Genomic DNA, 17,574 nt, shown 5'->3' with positions numbered 1-17,574 from the left:
GTCTGCTGGTAACATCCTTGGGCAGGTGGAGCCCATTATTAGGGTCAGTTTGGTCAAGGCATCTGTTCGAGCTCTGAGGTTAGCGGTGGGGGCGTGCCACTGGCTGAGAGCAGCTGGATAGGACTGCTATCTTGGTTCCCTGCCCAAATGCAGCTGTAGGATGGGCTTCATGACTGTCTGGATTCTGGTCAGGCTTACTAAATGCTTTGTACTGGGTACTACTATACCCAGCGGTAGGTGGGGCTATGAATTAGCTTCCCTGCCCTGGCAAAGCAGCAGGACGGGACCCAGGGCCTGTGTGGCTCATTGTCTGGGGACTCAAATCAGGCAAGAGTGTGCACTGAATATTTTGGTTAGGTGAGGCCACCAGTTTTCCTTTGCAGGCGGAGAAAGCCATGGGCTGTACTCTATTCAAGCGCCACCATAAGCATGGCTGTTAGATGGGCGATGCAGCTTCCCGTGTGTTAGGGTTAGGTTCCTTGGTCAGGTGGTCTGAAGGTATAGTATTCAGTAATAAGTGAGGTTGTGACTCAGTTCCCCTTCCTGGGCACAGCAGGAAAAACACCTCAAATGCCACTAATGCTCTTTGTCGGTGGCCTTGAGTCAAGCCAACTCATGCCGCAAGTTCCCTGGCTGAACGGGGCCAGTTTGTTTGCCCTGGCAGCCATCAGCTCTGCCTACCCTCCTCTCAGCTTAAGAGTTGCTGGGTTACACAGCTTCCAGGTGTTCTCACAAACCCTTCCTATCAGATGCGGGCCACACTCCACAGTGCCTAGGGCTATAACTTGGGCTCCTGCCTGGGTGGCACTGGGAGGGCCCACTTCAGGTAGCTCTCAAATTTTCCCAAACAGGCTTTCTGGTCTGGAAGGGCCAGGAGCCTCAGTCTGTAGTGGGTGGGACCATGTATCACCTCCCCTGCCTGGGTGTAACAGGGAAAATCTCTAGAGGGAGAACACAAAGATGGCATCCCTGGCCTATGTTCCCCGAGGGCCTCTCTATAGGCCTCTAGATGTATGCCAAGCCTGAAGCCTGCCCTTAAGGTTGATGATCCAGGACAAAAAATGAGGCCTCTTCCACAGAAACTGGGGGTGTGTTTCAGTCTGCTGTCTGTGCAATGCCCCAGGGGTGGTAGCCCACCAAGAACTGTTAGAGTCGCATGGGACCCAGGAATTCCAGCCCCTCTGGTCACCAGAGCCAGGCCATCAAGGGCTTTCCCTGGGTGGCAACTGCCAAGGCCAGGTCACCAGATGTAAAAATCCAGGGCATCAGATGAGGGTTGGAATCGCTTATCCTTATTTCTTCACCATGCTCATGTTGCGGGGGGGTTCGTGAAGGCGGGTGTGAGGGGTGAAAACAAGGGCAGATAGTGGGACACTGGAAATATTCTTTTGTCCTTGCAAAGACAAATTAGAATCCTCTGGGGGTGGTCTTGGACACTTTTTAGGAAATTTGGCTCATGCAAAGTCTCAGCCCATCTGGAAATACATACGTTGCCATTTTGCTTAGGTTTTCAAAATCTCATTGCCAAGCCATTTCTGAATGATTCCTCTAGGAAGGTATTTAGGTTTTATAGCCACTAGTTGAACTCGAATTTCTCACCTACCTTCAGGACAGTTTGGAGTGGGCAAATAAACTTCCCCAAACAGAACAATGCTGCTCCTGTGGGTCTGTAGTTTGACATGGAATTTTCTTTAGCCATGCTCACACCTCCCTGCTTGGGTTTTTTTTTGTTTGTTTGTTTATTTTGTTTGTTTTCCAGCAAGCACAATGTGGCCTGGATCTTCGACACATCACCGTAGTGGAGCTGGTAGGTGTGTTCCCGACCCTCATCGGCAGGATAGGAGCAAAGATTATGCCTCCAGCCCTAGCTCTGCAGCTCAGGTAGGGGGAAGTTCTGTTCTTAAGTGTTATTACCTATAAAAGTGCTTTTCTCTGATCAGGTTCCCTGATTTCTCTCTATTCATTCTTGATTCCAGGCAACCTTCAACCTTTAATTACTTTTATTCTGGGAGTATTATAACAATATTAATTGGCATGTGGCTCCTTGTCCAAATACATGATGCAGTGGGTAATTACCAGGGTTCCTTCCCCTTCCAGGTGTTTTTGCTTTCTCTTTTTTTTTTTTTTCCCTTGGTGGGAGTGGGACGGGAAGGGGACAGAATGCAAAAAGGACTTAAGCAATCCTTGGTCTTCTTAAGAGGGCAGGCCTCCAATTTAGCCTTTCCAGGCTTGGCCTCTTTTTCCCCCATGCTTCCAGGGCACTTGTCCATAGTCCTATTTTAACAACTTTTGGTAACACTTAAAAAGCCAGAATCATGGTGTTCAGACTCTGAGTAATGGTGCATTAAAAAAGCAGAATTCAACAGCCAAAAGGTAATTTCAGAGCAACCCAAAATTTTTTTTTTTTTTTTTGTGCGGTATGCGGGCCTCTCACTGTTGTGGCCTCTCCCGTTGCGGAGCACAGGCTCCGGACACGCAGGCTCAGCGGCCATGGCTCACGGGCGCAGCCGCTCCGCGGCATGTGGGATCTTCCCGGACTGGGGCACGAACCCGCGTCCCCTGCATCAGCAGGCGGACTCTCAACCACTGCGCCACCAGGGAAGCCCATAGTCTTTGTTTTAAAGTCTATTTTGTCTGATATAAGAACAGTGATCCAGCTTACTTTTGGTTTCCATTTGCATAGAATATATTTTTCCATTCCTTCACTTTGTGTGTATCTTTACATCTGACGTGAGTCCCTTGTAGGCAGCATATAGATAGGTGTTTGTTTTTTTCTTATCCATTCAGCTACTCTTTCTTTTGATTAGAGGATTTAGTCCACTTAAATTATTGACAGGTAGATACAGCCATCTTGTTAATTGTTTTTTGGCTGTTTTATAGGTCCTCTGTTACATTCTTCTCTATTCTCTTCCTGTGTGATTTGATGAATTTAGTGGTATGCTTAGATTCCTTTCTCATTATCTTTTGTGTATCTATTATAGGTTTCTGGTTTGTGGTCACCATGAAGCTTACATTTAACTTATCAACTTAAAATGGACCATTATAAATATAACAACTTAAGTTTGAAGGCATTCTAAAGCTCCACACACGTTTTGTTTTTGATGTCACATTTTATATCTTTTAATCCTGTGTATCCATCCCTTAAGCAGTTATTGTAGTTATTTTACCACTTTTGTCTTTTAACCTTTTTTTTTCTTTTAACCTTTATATTAGCTTTATAAATCCACTACTTTTACTCATATATCTACCTTTAAAATTAAAAATCTTTTTATTTTAACCATTTTTAAATTGAAATAGTTAATTGACAATTTTGTTAGTTTGAGGTGTACAACAAAGTCATACAGTTATATACATATATATGTATTTTTCAGATTCTTTTCCATTATAGGTTATTATGAGATATTGAATATGGTACCCTGTGCTGTACAGTAGGTCCTTGTTGTTTCTATCTATTTTATATATAGTAGTGTGTATATGTTGATCCAAAACTCCTAATTTCTTCCCCTCCTTCCCACCCCCTACTATCCCCTTTGGTAACCATCAGTTTGTTTTCTATGTCTGTGAGTCTATTTCTGTTTTGTAAAAATAAGTTCATTTATATCATTTTTTAAGATTCTACATATAAGTGATGTCCTATGATATTTGTCCACCTTTATCTTTCTTCACTTAATATGATAATTTCTAAGTCCATCCATGTTGCTGCAGATGGCATTATTTCATTCTTCTTTATGGCCGAGTAATATTCCATTGTATACGTGTACCACATCTTCTTTATCCATTTATCTGTCAATGGACACTTAGGTTGCTTCCATGTCTTGGCTATTGTAAATAGTGCTGCTTTGTACACTGGGATGCATGCATGTTTTCTTTTTTTTGTTTTATTGGAATAGAGTTGATTTACAATGTCATGTTAGTTTCAGGTGTACAGTAAACTGATTCACTTATACATATCCATATATTCATTCTTTTTAAGATTCTTTTCTCATAGAGGTTATCTCAGAATATTGAGTAGAGTTCCCTGCGTTATACAGTAGGTCCTTGTTGATTATATATCTTATATATAGGAGTGTGTATATATTGATCCCAAGCTCCTGATTTATCCCTCCCCCCCACACTTCGCCTTTGGTAACAATAAGTTTGTTTTCAATATCTGTAAGTCTGTTTCACTTGTAAATAAGTTCATTTGTATCATTTTTAAAAAAATTAGATTCCACATGAGTGATATCATATTTGTCTTTCTGTCTTACTTCACTTAGTATAATAATCTGTAAGTCCATCCATGTTGCTGCAAATGGCATTATTTCATTCTTTTTTATGGCTGAGTAATATTCCATTGTATATATGTACCACATCTTCTTTATCCATTCCTCTGTTCATGGACACTTAGGTTGCTTCCATGTCTTGGCTGTTGTAAATAGTGCTGCAGTGAACACTGGGGCGCATGTATCTTTTTGAATTATGGTTTCCTCTGGGTATATGCCCAGGAGTGGGATTGCTGGGTCATATGGTAGTTCTGTTTTTAGCTTTTTAAGGAACTTCCATATTGTTCTCCATAGTGGCTGTACCAGTTTACATTCCCACCAACAGTGCAAGAGAGTTCCCTTTTCTCTACACCCTCTCCAGCATTTATTGTTCGTAGATTTTTGATGATGGCCTTTTTGACTGGTGTGAGGTGATATCTCAATGTAGTTTTGATTTGCACTTCTCTGATAATTAGTGATGGTGATTATCTTTTCAGGTACTTTTTGGCCATTTGTATGTTTCTTTGGAGAAATGTCTATTTAGATCTTCTGCCCATTTTTTGATTGAGCTGTTTGGGTTTTTTTGATATAGAGCTTCATGAGATATTTGTATATTTTGCAAGTTAAGCCCCTGTTGGTCACTTCTTTTGCAAATATTTTCTCCCATTCTGTGGGTTGTCTTTTCATTTTGTTTATGGTTTTCTTTGCTGTGCAGAAACTTTTAATTTTAATTAGGTCCCATTCGTTTTTGTTTTTATTCTCATTACTCTAGGAGGTGGATCATAAAAGATATTGCTGTGATTTATGTCAAAGAGTGAGTGTTCTACCTATATGTTAGTCTAAGAGTTTTAAAGTGTCTGGCCTTACATTTAGGTCTTTGATCCATTTTGAGTTTATTTCTGTGTATGGTGTTACAGAATGTTCTAATTTCGTTCTCTTGCATGTGGCTGACCAGTTTTCCCACCACCACTGTTGAAGAGACTGTATTTTCTCTATTGTATATTCTTGCCTCCTTTGTCATATATTAACTGACCATAGGTGCATGGGTTTATCTCTGGGCTCTCTATCCTGTTCCATTGATCTGTATTTCTGTTTTTGTGCCAGTACCATACTGTTTTGATGACCGTAGCTTTATATTGTAGTCTGAAGTCAGGGAGCCTGACTCCTCCAGCTCTGTTTTTCTTTCTCAAGATTGCTTTGGCTATTCGAGGTCTTTTATGTCTCCATACAAATTTTAAGATTTCTTTTGGTTCTAATTCTGTGAAAAATGCCACTGGTAATTTGATAGGGATTGCATTGAATCTGTAGATTGCCTTGGGTAGTACAGTCATTTTGACAATATCGATTCTTCTAATCCAAGAACGTGGTATATCCTTCCATCCATTTGTGTCATCTTCGGTTTCCTTCATCAGCGTCTTAAGTTTTCGGAGTACAGGTCTATTTATTCCTAGATATTTTATTCTTCTTGATGTGATGGTAAATGGGATTGTTTTCTTAATTTGTCTTTCTGATCTTTCGTTGTTAGTGTATAGGGATGTAAGAGATTTCTGTGTATTCAGTATCCTGCAACTTTACTGAATTCATTGATGAGCTCTAGTAGTTTTCTGGTAGAATCTTTAGGATTCTCTGTGTATATATCATGTCATCTGCAAATAGTGACAGTTTTACTTCTTCTTTTCCAGTTTGGACACCTTGTATTTCTTCTCTGATTGCTGTGCCTAGGACTTCCAAAACTGTTGAATAAAAGTGGCGACAGTGCACATCCTTGTCTTGTTCCTGATCTTAGAGGAAATGTTTTCAGCTTTTCACTGTTGAGAATGATGTTAAGTGTACGTTTGTCGTATATGGCCTTTTATAACGTTGAAGTGTGTTTCCTCTGTGCCCCCTTTCTGGAGAGATTTTATCATAAATGGGTGTTGAATTTTGTCAAAAGCTTTTTCTGCATCTATTGAGACGATCATATGGTTTTTATTTTTGAGTTTGTCAGTGTGGTGTATCACACTGATTTGCAGATGTGAAAGAATCCTTGCATCCCTGAGATAAACCCCACTTGATCATGGTGTATGACCATTTTAATGTATTGTTGGATTCAGTTTGCTAGTATTTTGTTGATGATTTTTCCATCCATGTTCATCAGTGATACTGGCTTGTAACTTTCTTTTTTTGTGGTATCTTTGTCTAGTTTTAGTATCAGGGTGATGGTGGCCTCATAGAATGGGCTTGGGAGTGTTCCTTCCTCTGCAATTTTTGGAATAGTTTCAGAAGAATAGGTGACAGAATTCGCCTGTGAAGCCATCTGGTCCTGGACTTTTGTTTGGAAGTTTTTAAATCACTGTTTCGATTTCAGTACTTGTGATTGCTCTATTCATATTCTCTATTTCTTCTTGGTTCAGTCTTGGAAGGTTGTACCTTTCTAAGAAATTGTCCATTTCTTCTAAGTTGTCCATTTTATTGGCATATAGTTGCTTGTAGTAGTCTCCTATGATCCTTTGTGTTTCTGTGGTGTCCATTGTAACTTCTCCATTTTCATTTCTAATTTTATTGATTCCAGTCCTCTCGCTTTTGTCCTTCATGAGTTTTGCTAAATGTTTATCAATTTTGTTTATGTTTTCAAAGAGTCAGCTTTTTAGTCTTATCTTTTCTGTTTTCTTCATCTCTATTTCATTGATTTCTGCTCTGATCTTTCTTTCCTTCTACTAATTTTGGGTTTTGTTTGTTCTTCTTCTTCTAGTTGCTTTAGTCTCTTAGACTGTCCTTATTTCTTTTCATTTTTTATTCTGTTCCATGACAGTGATTTCCACCATTCTGTCTTCCAGCTCACTTATTCGTTCTTCTGCCTCAATTATTCTGCTATTGATTTCTTCTAGTGTATTTTTCATTCCAGTTATTGTATTGTTCATCTGTTTGTTCTTTAAATCTTCTAGCTCTTTGTTAAACATCTCTTGTATCTTCTTGATCTGTGCCTCCATTCTTTTTCCGAGACCTTGGATCATCTTTACCATCATTTTCTTTTTCAGGTTGCCAATCTACAGTTATTTACTTGTTCTTGTGGGTTTTTATCTTGTTCCTGTGTCTGGAACATTTCTCTGCCATCTCATTTTTTATAACTTTCTGTGTTTGTGGTCTCCTTTCCACTGGCTGCAGGATCGTAGCTCCGTTTTGCTTCTGGTGCCTGCTCCCTTTGCTTCTGGTGAGTGAGTTTGGTCCTGGGGCTTATACAGGCTTCCTGCTGTGAGGGACTGGTGCCTGCACACTGCGGGATGGGGAGCTGGGTCTTGTCCCTCTGGGGGGCAGAGCCATGTCAAGGGGTGTGTTTATTGGTGGCTGTTGGCTGAGGACTTTAGGCAGCCTCTCTTCTGACGCGTAACACTGTATTCCCCCTCTGCTGGTTTGTTTGGCCTGAGGCGTCCCAGCACTGGAGCCTGAAGGCTGTTGAGAGGGGCCAGGTCCTGATGCCAAAATTGCGGCCTCTAGGAGAGCTCATTCTGACAGTATTCTCTGGAGCCTCTGCCACCAGTATCCTTGGTCCCCCCCGCCCCCGCAGTGAGCCACAGCCGATTCCTGCCTCCCCAGGAGACCCTCCAAGACTTGTAGGTAGGTACAGCCCAGGCTTATATGGAGTTCCTGCTTTCTGCTGGGTCGCAGTGTATGTGAAATATTGTGTGTGCCCTCCAAGGGTGGAGTCTGTTTTCCCCAGTCCTGTGGAGCTACTGCACTCAAGCCCCACTGGCCTTCAAAGCCAAATGCACTGGGGCTTCCTCCTCCTGATGTCAGACCCTCAAGCTGGGGAGCCTGATGTAGGGCTTGGGACTCACGTTTTTTTGGAGAAACTCTGCAATATAATTATTTTCCAGTTTGTGGGTCACCCACCTGGCGGGTATGGGATTTGATTATGTCGCAAAATCACCCGTTACTGTTCAGTTGCCATTTCTTCATTGTCTTTGAATGTAAAATATCTTTTTTGGTAGGTTCCAGTGTTTTTTTGTTGATGGTTGTTCAGCAGTTGTGATTTTGTGTTTTCATGAGATGAGGTGAGCTTAAAGTTTTCTCCGGAGTTATGCCTAGGAGTGGGATTGTAAGATCATATGGTAACTCTATTCTTAGCTTTTTACGGAACCTCTGTACTGTTTTACATAGTGGCTGCACCGATTTACATTCCCACCAACAGTGTAGCAGGGTTCCTTTTTCTCCATACCCTCTCCAGCATTTATTATTTGTAGACTTTTTTTTGAGAAAATAATATTCATATTTATTTTACTTAGTATAACTGGAGAATACAGGCCATTATCATTTGCATTTCTTCATACTGTTCATCTTCAATACATTTGATATTTTAAGAACTTTGCTAAGTCATGGCCTAAGAGTTTTATAGATTATAAGGTACAATTGACATACAATGAACTGTACATACTTAAAGCATAGTGTGATAAGATTTGACATATGTATACACCCATAAAACCATCGCCACAATTAGAGAATGAATGTGTCTACACTTTCCCCAAAATTTGTAGACTTTTCTTTAATATAAATTTATTTATTTACGTATTTATTTTTGGCTGTGTTGGGTCTTCGTTTCTGTGCGAGGGCTTTCTCTAGTTGCGGTGAGCGGGGGCCACTCTTCATCGTGGTGCGCGGGCCTCTCACTATTGCGGCCTCTCCTGTTGCGGAGCACAGGCTCCAGACACGCAGGCTCAGTAGTTATGGCTCACGGGCCCAGTTGCTCCGTGGCACATGGGATCTTCCCAGACCAGGGCTCGAACCTGTGTCCCCTGCATTGGCAAGCAGATTCTCAACCACTGCGCCACCAGGGAAGCCCTGTAGACTTTTTGATGATGGCTATTCTGACTGGTGTGAACCTGTGTCCCCTGCATTGGCAGGCAGATTCTCAACCACTGCGCCAGCAGGGAAGCCCTGTAGACTTTTTGATGATGGCTATTCTGACTGGTGTGAGAACTCCTTTGTAGATTTGATTTGCATTTCTCTAATAATCAGCGATCCTGATCATCTTTTCATGTGCCTGTTGGCCATCTGTATGTCTTCTTTGGAGAATTGTCTATTTAGGTATCCTGCCCATTGGGTAGGGATATTGGGTTGTCTTTTTTGATAATGTGTTGTATGAGGTGTTTGTATATTTTGGATATTAACCTTTCGTCACATTGTTTGTAAATATTTTCTCCCAGTCCATAAGTTGTCTTTTCATTTTATTTGCAGTTTTCATTGCTGTGCAAAAGGTTTTAAGTTTAATTAGGTCCTATTTGGTTATGTTTATTTCCATTACTCTAGGAGACAAATCCAAAAACGTATTGCTGTGATTTATGTCACAGTGTTTTCCCTAGGAGTATTCTTCCTAGTGTTCTCCTCTAGGAGTTTTATAGGATTTGTTCTTACCTTTCAGTCTTTAATCCATTTTATTTTTGTATACGGTGTTAGAAAATGTTCTAATTTTCCTGTCTTACGTGTAGCTGTCCAGTTTTCCCAGCACCATTTATTGAAGAGCCTGTCTTTGCTCCATTGTATATTCTTGCCTCCTTTATCATAGTATACCTACCTTTTAACAGTGAGATTTATACTGTGGTATTTTTTCTTATGACTAATGAGTGCCCTTTTCAGCTTAAAGAAGTCCCTTTAACACTTCTTATAAGGCTGGTTTATTGGTGGCCTTCCCCTTAGCTTTTGCTTCTCCAGAAAACTCTTCATCTCTCCAATTCTGAATGATTTTGTTGGGTAGTATAATATATTCTCGGTTATAAGCTTTTATCTTTCAGGAGAATAAATTGTTTCACTCCCTCTGGCCTGCTACGTTTCTGCTGAAAAACCTGATATTTTTATGGGATTCTCTTGTATGTAACATGCTGTTTTTCCCATTAGATTCTCTCCATGACTTTAAGCTTTTTATATTTTAATTATAATGTGTCTTGGTGTGGGTTTGTTTAGGTTCCTCTTTTTTGGAACTCTCTTGGCTTCCTGGATCTGTGTTTTTCTCCCCAGGTTAGGGAAGGTTTCAGCTGTTCCTTATTAAAATAAGTTTTCTGCTGCTTTGTCTGTTCTCCTGCTAGGATCCCTATACTGTGAATGTCAGTGTGCTTGATAGTGTCCCATAAATCTCTCGAGTTATCTTAATGAAAAAACAAATTCTTTTTTCTTTTAGTTCTCTGGGTGAGTTCCACTGCCTTGTCTTTGAGTTTGCCAGTACTTTCCACTGCTTCGCCTGCCCTTGAACCCCTCTAGTGTATTTTTCACTATAGTTACTGTATTCTTCAGCTCTGTGACTTCTCTTTGGTACTTTTTTATATTTTCTATCTCTTTGAAGTTCACCATGTTCACCCATTCTTCTGAGTTTGGTGAGCATCTTTATAACCATTACTTTTAACTCTTTATCAGGTAAATTACCTATCTTTGTTTCATTAAGTTTTTTTCCTGAGGTTTTTCTGTTCTTTCATCCCCTTTTAGTGACCCTTGTAGGTCACTACAAGATATTCAATATGGTTCCTCGTGCTATACAGTAGGTCCCTTTTTATCTATTTTACTTGATATGCATTTATTTTGCTGAGAGTGAATTGATAATAGAAAGACACCTCATTGCATTAGGAATTGTAATTAACTATTCCTTGACTGTCATATCCTGGAACTTGAGGTTGGCTTAGCATGGTTGCATTGTTTGGAAAGAGTTGGTGGACTTGTAGACCCAGGGCCAGTTTCATGGGTGTGCGACCTGTGCAAGCACACAGGTCCCACACTGAAAAGGGTCTTGTGTTTGGTTTAGTGGTGTGCTGTCACCATCTTGACCTTCTTTTTTTGTTTGGAGGGGGGGGGCTTGAATTTTGGCCTGAGTTTTTATTTAGCTTAAGTTTTTTTTGACAATCGCCTTATCTTTTTACATTTTAATTTTATTGGAGTATAGTTGATTTACAATGTTATGTTTCAGGTGTACAGCAAAGTGATTCAGTTATATATATATATGTGTGTGTGTATATATATATATATATATATATATATACATTCTTTTTTAGATTCTTCTCTCATAGAGGTTATCAGAGAATATTGAGTAGAGTTCCCTGTGCTATACAGTAGGTCCTTGTTGGTTATCTTACATGTTTATCAATTTTATATATAGAAGAACATATTCATGTGTTTCTTCATTTTACTTGGCTCTCTGTTGGTTTCTATGCATTAAAATATGCAACAGCCACTTCTGGTCTTGAAGAAGTGGCCTCAGGTAGGAGATGAAACTTATTATTCAACCCTGCCCTAACTCTGGTCTCTCAGACCTTTGTCTATATAGCTTATTTTATTTTTAATAGCTCCCAGAGTTTCAGGGTGCGCCAAGACCTGTTAGTGCCCCAATGGAGAGGATTAGTCAGCACCTAGATTCAGGCTGACTGGAAGGCAGACCCTCAGGCAGCAGCTTAAAAGTAGATGCAGTCCTGAGGGTCTGCAAGCATAAGGCCTGTTGGCCACTGGAGCCAGGCAAGAGAGAGAGAGAGGTAAGGTGCTGCTGGATCTAGCAAGGCAGGAGGAATGCAAGAAGATGTCTCTGCTAGATGGAACGTAAAGGTGGCAACCTGCTGGAAAAGAAGAGATAAGAGATGGTTTCTGCTGGCTTTAGCAAGGTGGAGGGAGAGTTTGAAAATCGCTTTCCACTGGCACATCCCTGCCCCACTCTGATGCTTTCAGGTTATTAAATGAGCCTATTCACATAAAGTGTGGGTACTTTTCAAACGGATGCTTCTGCACTGTGTCTTGGGGTGTTTCTGAGTTTGCGACAGCCCAGCAGATCTTGTGGGTGTGAGCCCCTTTGGTTTTCAAAGTGAGATATTTTGGGGTTTGTCTCTCAGGCGTGGGTCTTAAAAGCTGGAGTGCCTGATGTGGGACTGGAACCCTTTGCTCCTCAGGGAGAAACTCCAGGTTTCCAGTTCCCTCCACATGGGTGGGGGCAGTGACTGGGGCTGGATGTATTGCTAGGTTTTTGGACAGGGTTGTGTCTCAGCCTCTTCTACCCACTTCGGTGTGATTTCCTTCTCACTTGCCTGATATGCAAGAGTCCTAGTTTTTCGCTTTCTGGCAGAGAACATTGTTCCATATGTAGTTGTAGATTTGGTGTGTCCATGGGAGGAGGAGGGTTGTATTTTTTTTGTCTAGTTCTCTAGAAGATTCTCCAGGAGTTCATTTCAGTCTGACATTTGTGTAACTCTGAACTGTGGCTGGTACCACTCCTCATCCATCGGGTGTCTATCCATCCCCCGAATTTCTGTGGTCTCTTAGCCATGGCGGATGCATTTCTGTACCTGTTGGTAGCCTGCTGCCCTGACCACTCATCTCTCATGGCAGTTTTCCCTCATTAATATTTTGTTAGGGCACAAGGCTCACAGGAGGAATGCGTGTGGTAGATGGTGGCACCAATGTGGGGGGGGGGGCGTTTCTATCCTGACTTAAGTACTGGACCACCCCCATGCTCCAGGTCCTTTCCCACAGGTTCCAGCCACCACAAGGTTGCATAGCCTTTTTTCCCCTCCAGACTTTGCTATTTCTCTGTTTTCCTGGGTCACCCCTGCCCTAGGACTTCCCCCTCCTCCCCCTGCCTCCAAACTCTAAATATTCCTCTTCTTAAAGAGGCAGAGAAGATTCGTTCTCCATTCTCACCTCACTTTCATGCTTTACGTTTACATGTTCAAAAACTCATTAATGCACTTCTTGAGGTCCCCTCTTCTTACCACAAGAAACCAGTGCAGACACTGTAACGCTTTTGTCTCTACTCACTAGAAGTGGATTAGCAATTTAGTTTCCCACTGGGATGAGATAAAAGTATCCCCATCTTCCTCGAAAGTGTCTTCTCCAGATTTTGTGCTCTTTTTTCCTTGGGCTCAGCTTATCTGTTTGCTCTCTCTGGCTTTTTTCATCTAAACATGGTACTGAAATACATTCTTTTTTTACAGTTTTAATTCTAATGGGGGTAGAATAGAAAAAAAACAGGCCATTGAAATCACTTCAAGTGCTTTTTGAAATTGAGGTATAAAAAAAATTCTAATGAACCAAGTCCTTCGGCCCAGGGTGAAGCGCCAGTTCGATTCCCTCTATGCAGTTGTGAGCTCGATGGGCCAGAGCTACAATGTTTGGAACGTCATTTCAATCAGCTTCACCTAGGCCAGGGTTTCTCAACCTTGGCACTATTGACATTTGGGGCCTGATCATTCTTTCTTTGGTGGGGAGAGGGCTGGTCTGTGCATTGTAGGATGTTAGGCAGCAGCCCTGGCCTCCAACCACTAGAGGCCAGTAGCACGCCCCCCTGCCATTGTGAACACCAAAACTTGTGTTGATACCCAGTGATAACCAATGACTCGTGGTATGTGGTTGTGCAAACCTAGTCTGCGAATGGGGGTTGACTCCAGTTTAATACAGAAAAATTCTGTTAGCATTGTCATACATGCCTTGGAGCACCTACTGGTCCATAGCACCACTGCAGGTCTAAAGTCTTCCTGGCCACTAGACTCTAAAGCCATGCTACTCAACCTGTCACGTGCACACCAGTCTTCGGTGGCTCTTACTCATCATATAGATTCTAATCCAGTAGGTTTGAGTAGCAAGGGTCTAAAGGGTAATTCAGTCCTTTGCGGTATTAAGCCTTTCTCTGCACACAGTGTCATCCTAGGACTCTAGTGGGTCCACCAGAGCCGTCGGGGAGCCAATTTTGACCTAGGCTTCTCTTTTCTTTGCCCTAGGCTGTTGCTGAGAATCCCACTCTACTCCTTCAGTATGGTGCTAGTGGATAAGCACGGCATGGACAGGGAGCGCTATGTCTCCCTGGTGACGCCTGTGGCCCTCTTCACCTTGATCGACACTTTCCCCTTGAGAAAAGAGGAGATGGTCCTGCAAGCTGAAATGGGCCAGACCTGCAACACCTGATGTGACGGGTCCTCTCTCGGCAGTTCCCCTTCTCTTTCTATATCCGTGCTATGCACACAGGAAGGCCTGGAAAATATCCTTGATGTACAGATTTTTATTTGTAATTTTTAAAGTCTATTTTATTATAAGCTTTCTTTGCACTTAAAATATTAACACTGCTTTTTGTACTTTGAAGTATTCCAAAAAATATGAATGATACTCTTAACTCCATCATGGCTGGTTAATTTGGTAGAGAAAATAGAACCTACAACCATACACATGCTTTCAATGCCTTTTCTACAGTGTGACACATCTCTAGCTTGTTTTTTATATAAAACTTATTAATAAAATATTTGGGAGCAAATTTACTAAAACTCATTTTCTTTTTCAAGCACTAGCCATACTTGCTCACTGTGGTCACGGGTTTTAGGACTGTGATTCTTGGCGTTTGTTTTAGGAATGGAAAAATGAGTCTTGTCAGGAGGAGCTCAGTTGAGCTGGGAGAGCCGAACATGGAAGGGTCAGAGGAGCCAATTAAAGCAACAAGCCGAAAATGAAAGAGGTAAGAATTTAATCACTTACTGTGATGGCGTAAGCAAGAAGCTAAAACGGGAAGTTCCCCGTTGTATATTTCTCCATCTTCTGTTTTCTCCAGTGGACCAGTGCACCAGTTGAAGGTCACGTGGCTCACCAAAGACATGGGGTTGTTACACTGTTGAGGGACACCCAGCTGTGGCAGTTTGATGCACCCTGGGGTCATGGAAGGGCGAGGGTCTAGGAGTGGAAAAGTACTGGATACTGAATCAGTGGGGAAAAGCGTCTTCAGATTCCCCTCTTCCTCCTATAAGGTCCCAGCACAGGAGCGTGAAGACCTCTGCCCAAGGCCTCAGAGACCTAAGAATAAACGTCACGTGGGCTAGGAATGCAAATATGTGAAAGGACATGAACAGTCCTTGGCTACAGTTGCAGCCAGAGACTGTGATTCATTGACTGTATACCAGTCTGTGTTGGGAGAGCAGCTTTTCCTTATGAGACCTTCCAGGCGAAGCCTTTGTAACTGCCTAAGGTTGGGCCTGAAAAATCATAGTTTTATAACCAGGAGTTGGACTCTTTCAGCTTTGCCAGCCAAACATTGAGGGGAAATTTCCATCTATTCCTGAACAAATAACAAAATCAATGATGGAAAGTCCAAATTCCAACAGGAAGGTTTAAAACCAGAAGCAGATTTGATACTTCTGAACATCAGGCAGTGAATGCTCTCCTGTGAATAGGGTTATATTTCATTTACAAATATGTTTTTTCCCCACAAAGCACACTAGTAGGTGCTTTGACCTCTGTCTCCCTCAGATGTATCAGATAAAAGGTCACTGACATGGTTGGGAGAGGAATGTTAACCAATGACCAGTTTGTTTCAAAAGATCATTTGTCACACAACTAAGTAAACATATCAGCCCACATTAAAGCCTCCTGTCTGTGAAAAGCCAGCTTGTGCCCTTTGGCCCATAACCTGAAAGCTTCAAGCCTTGAGGACGAGCTTATGTTTAAGGACCTGCCCTGATTTCTTCAAACAAGTCTTCCTGACGAGCTTAGAATATTACAGACACTTTGCCTAATGAGGTACAATGAGGTACAGACTATCTGAAGAATAAGTGTACTGTGGTATTTAAAAAAAAAATACATATCCAGAGTCATGTCAGCATCATGGTAACATGAGCCTTTCCTTTTTTTCCCTCCCCTCTAACATGTAATTGGACATCCGTAAACAAAAGCGCCCCTGCACAGCACACCAGGACACCCGAGAACTCCATCTATCTGTGCATACGAAAGTGGGTGGATAGGACCTCAGAAGAGGCTACAGAGCTAAGGGAATTGCAGAAGCTGTAGTGGCAGCACCAGCGGTGACCTCTCTGGCAAACGAGGTGAAAAGTAAAAGGGGGTGAGTGAAAGGCTGTCAGTCCCTGTGGGCTGCAGCTGGAGGGTCCCGTTGCTCTTGAGCAACACCCTGCATATCTGAAGAGACATATCAATGACTGTGGTGAGGGAAAGGGAACTGAAGGAATATATCTCCTGCTATCTGCCCTGAGATGCCAGCAAGAGGTCTGCCCATGGACCTCTGGGACCCACCCCCTCCTCGAAGAACCCCCCTACCAGGACATGGGCACACCCAAAGCCCCAAATTTTAAGCACACATCCCCTCACTCTGCTGCCACCTTTTCCAAAATATCCCCCCCCCGTTTTTTCCCCCCATATGTACATTCCCAACCTTAGTAGGGAGTCAGCGCCCATTAAGAGAAACCAAAACGTTTGCTATAGTGCCACCTTCTGGAAAACAAAAGGAAGGCTCTTAACTACCAACCTCCTGAATTGAAGTAAACAAAACCTCACCTAAATAAGACAGGTGCTCCCTATTTCAAACGCAGCAGCAGAGGCACGTTTTATCAAAAACTATGAAAAAACCATAGTTAACAGGGTATCACAGAAAGAAAATGACAATTCTCCAAGAACTGAATCCAAAGATACAGAATACTGCAATCGAACTGATAAAGAATTCAAAATAGCTGTAAAGAACAAATTCAATGAGCTGCAAGAAAACTCAGAAAGGCAAATTCAGTGAACTCAGGAATAAAATTAATGAACAGAAGTAGTATTTCACCACAGAGATTGGTTATTTTTTTAAAGAATTTCAAACAAAGATTCTGGAGCTGAAGAACTCAATAAATGAGAAAAAGAATGCATTAGAAAGCGCTGGAAACAGAGCAGATCAGATGGAAGGGAGAATTTTAGAAATGAGTCAGGTATAAGAGGAAAGAGAATTAAGATGAATGGGTATACCAGAGGGAGAAGAGAGGGAGAAGGGGGCAGAGATCTTATTTAAAGTAATAATAGGTGAGAACTACCCAAATCTGGGGAAGGAACTGGATTTACAAGTCCACGGAACCTAACAGAACACCTTATCATCTCAATGCAAAAACACCTTCTCCAAGACATATTATATAATAAAACTGTCAAAAGTCAATGATAAGAATTTTAAAGGCAGCCAGAGGAAACCCCCCATTAGGCTATCAGGAGAAACAATGGAGAGACAAAATAACCAGAAGTCAAAAGATAAAATTGGCAGTAGTAAATCCTTACATATCAATCACGACCTTAAATGTAAATGGATTGAACTCACCAATCAAAAGGCACAGAGAGGCTGGATAAATTTTAAATAAGACCTAACTCTATGCTGCCTATAGGAGACTCTTTTTAGCTCTCAAGACACACACAGGCTCAAAGTGAAGGGATGGAAGATGATACTCCAAGCAAGTGGAACCCAAAGGAAAGCAGGCTTAGCCATACTTAGACAAAAAATAAGGCCGTTGTATGATAACGAGGTCAATACATCAAGAAGATAAAAGAATTGTAAATATATATACTCCCAACACCTAAGTTCTGAAATATATTAAGCAAATAC

The 17,574-nt window shown here is 41.8% G+C and overlaps 1 protein-coding gene across 1 annotated transcript in view; it reads left to right on the top strand.

The window, feature by feature from the left end:
- Positions 1–14,484, top strand: part of SRPX (sushi repeat containing protein X-linked) — a 99,746-nt gene extending 85,262 nt beyond the window's left edge. The window contains exons 9-10 of the mRNA XM_065900717.1: positions 1,760–1,881; positions 13,958–14,484. Coding sequence (XP_065756789.1) covers positions 1,760–1,881; positions 13,958–14,141 — 306 coding nt within the window. The 3' untranslated portion in view covers positions 14,142–14,484. The remainder of the gene's footprint in view (positions 1–1,759; positions 1,882–13,957) is intronic.
- The last annotated feature ends 3,090 nt before the right edge of the window (positions 14,485–17,574 follow it).

This window comes from Phocoena phocoena, chromosome X (genome assembly GCF_963924675.1).
Source record: "Phocoena phocoena chromosome X, mPhoPho1.1, whole genome shotgun sequence".
Lineage (NCBI taxonomy): Eukaryota > Metazoa > Chordata > Mammalia > Artiodactyla > Phocoenidae > Phocoena > Phocoena phocoena.
This window is presented reverse-complemented; position numbering and strand designations above follow the sequence as displayed.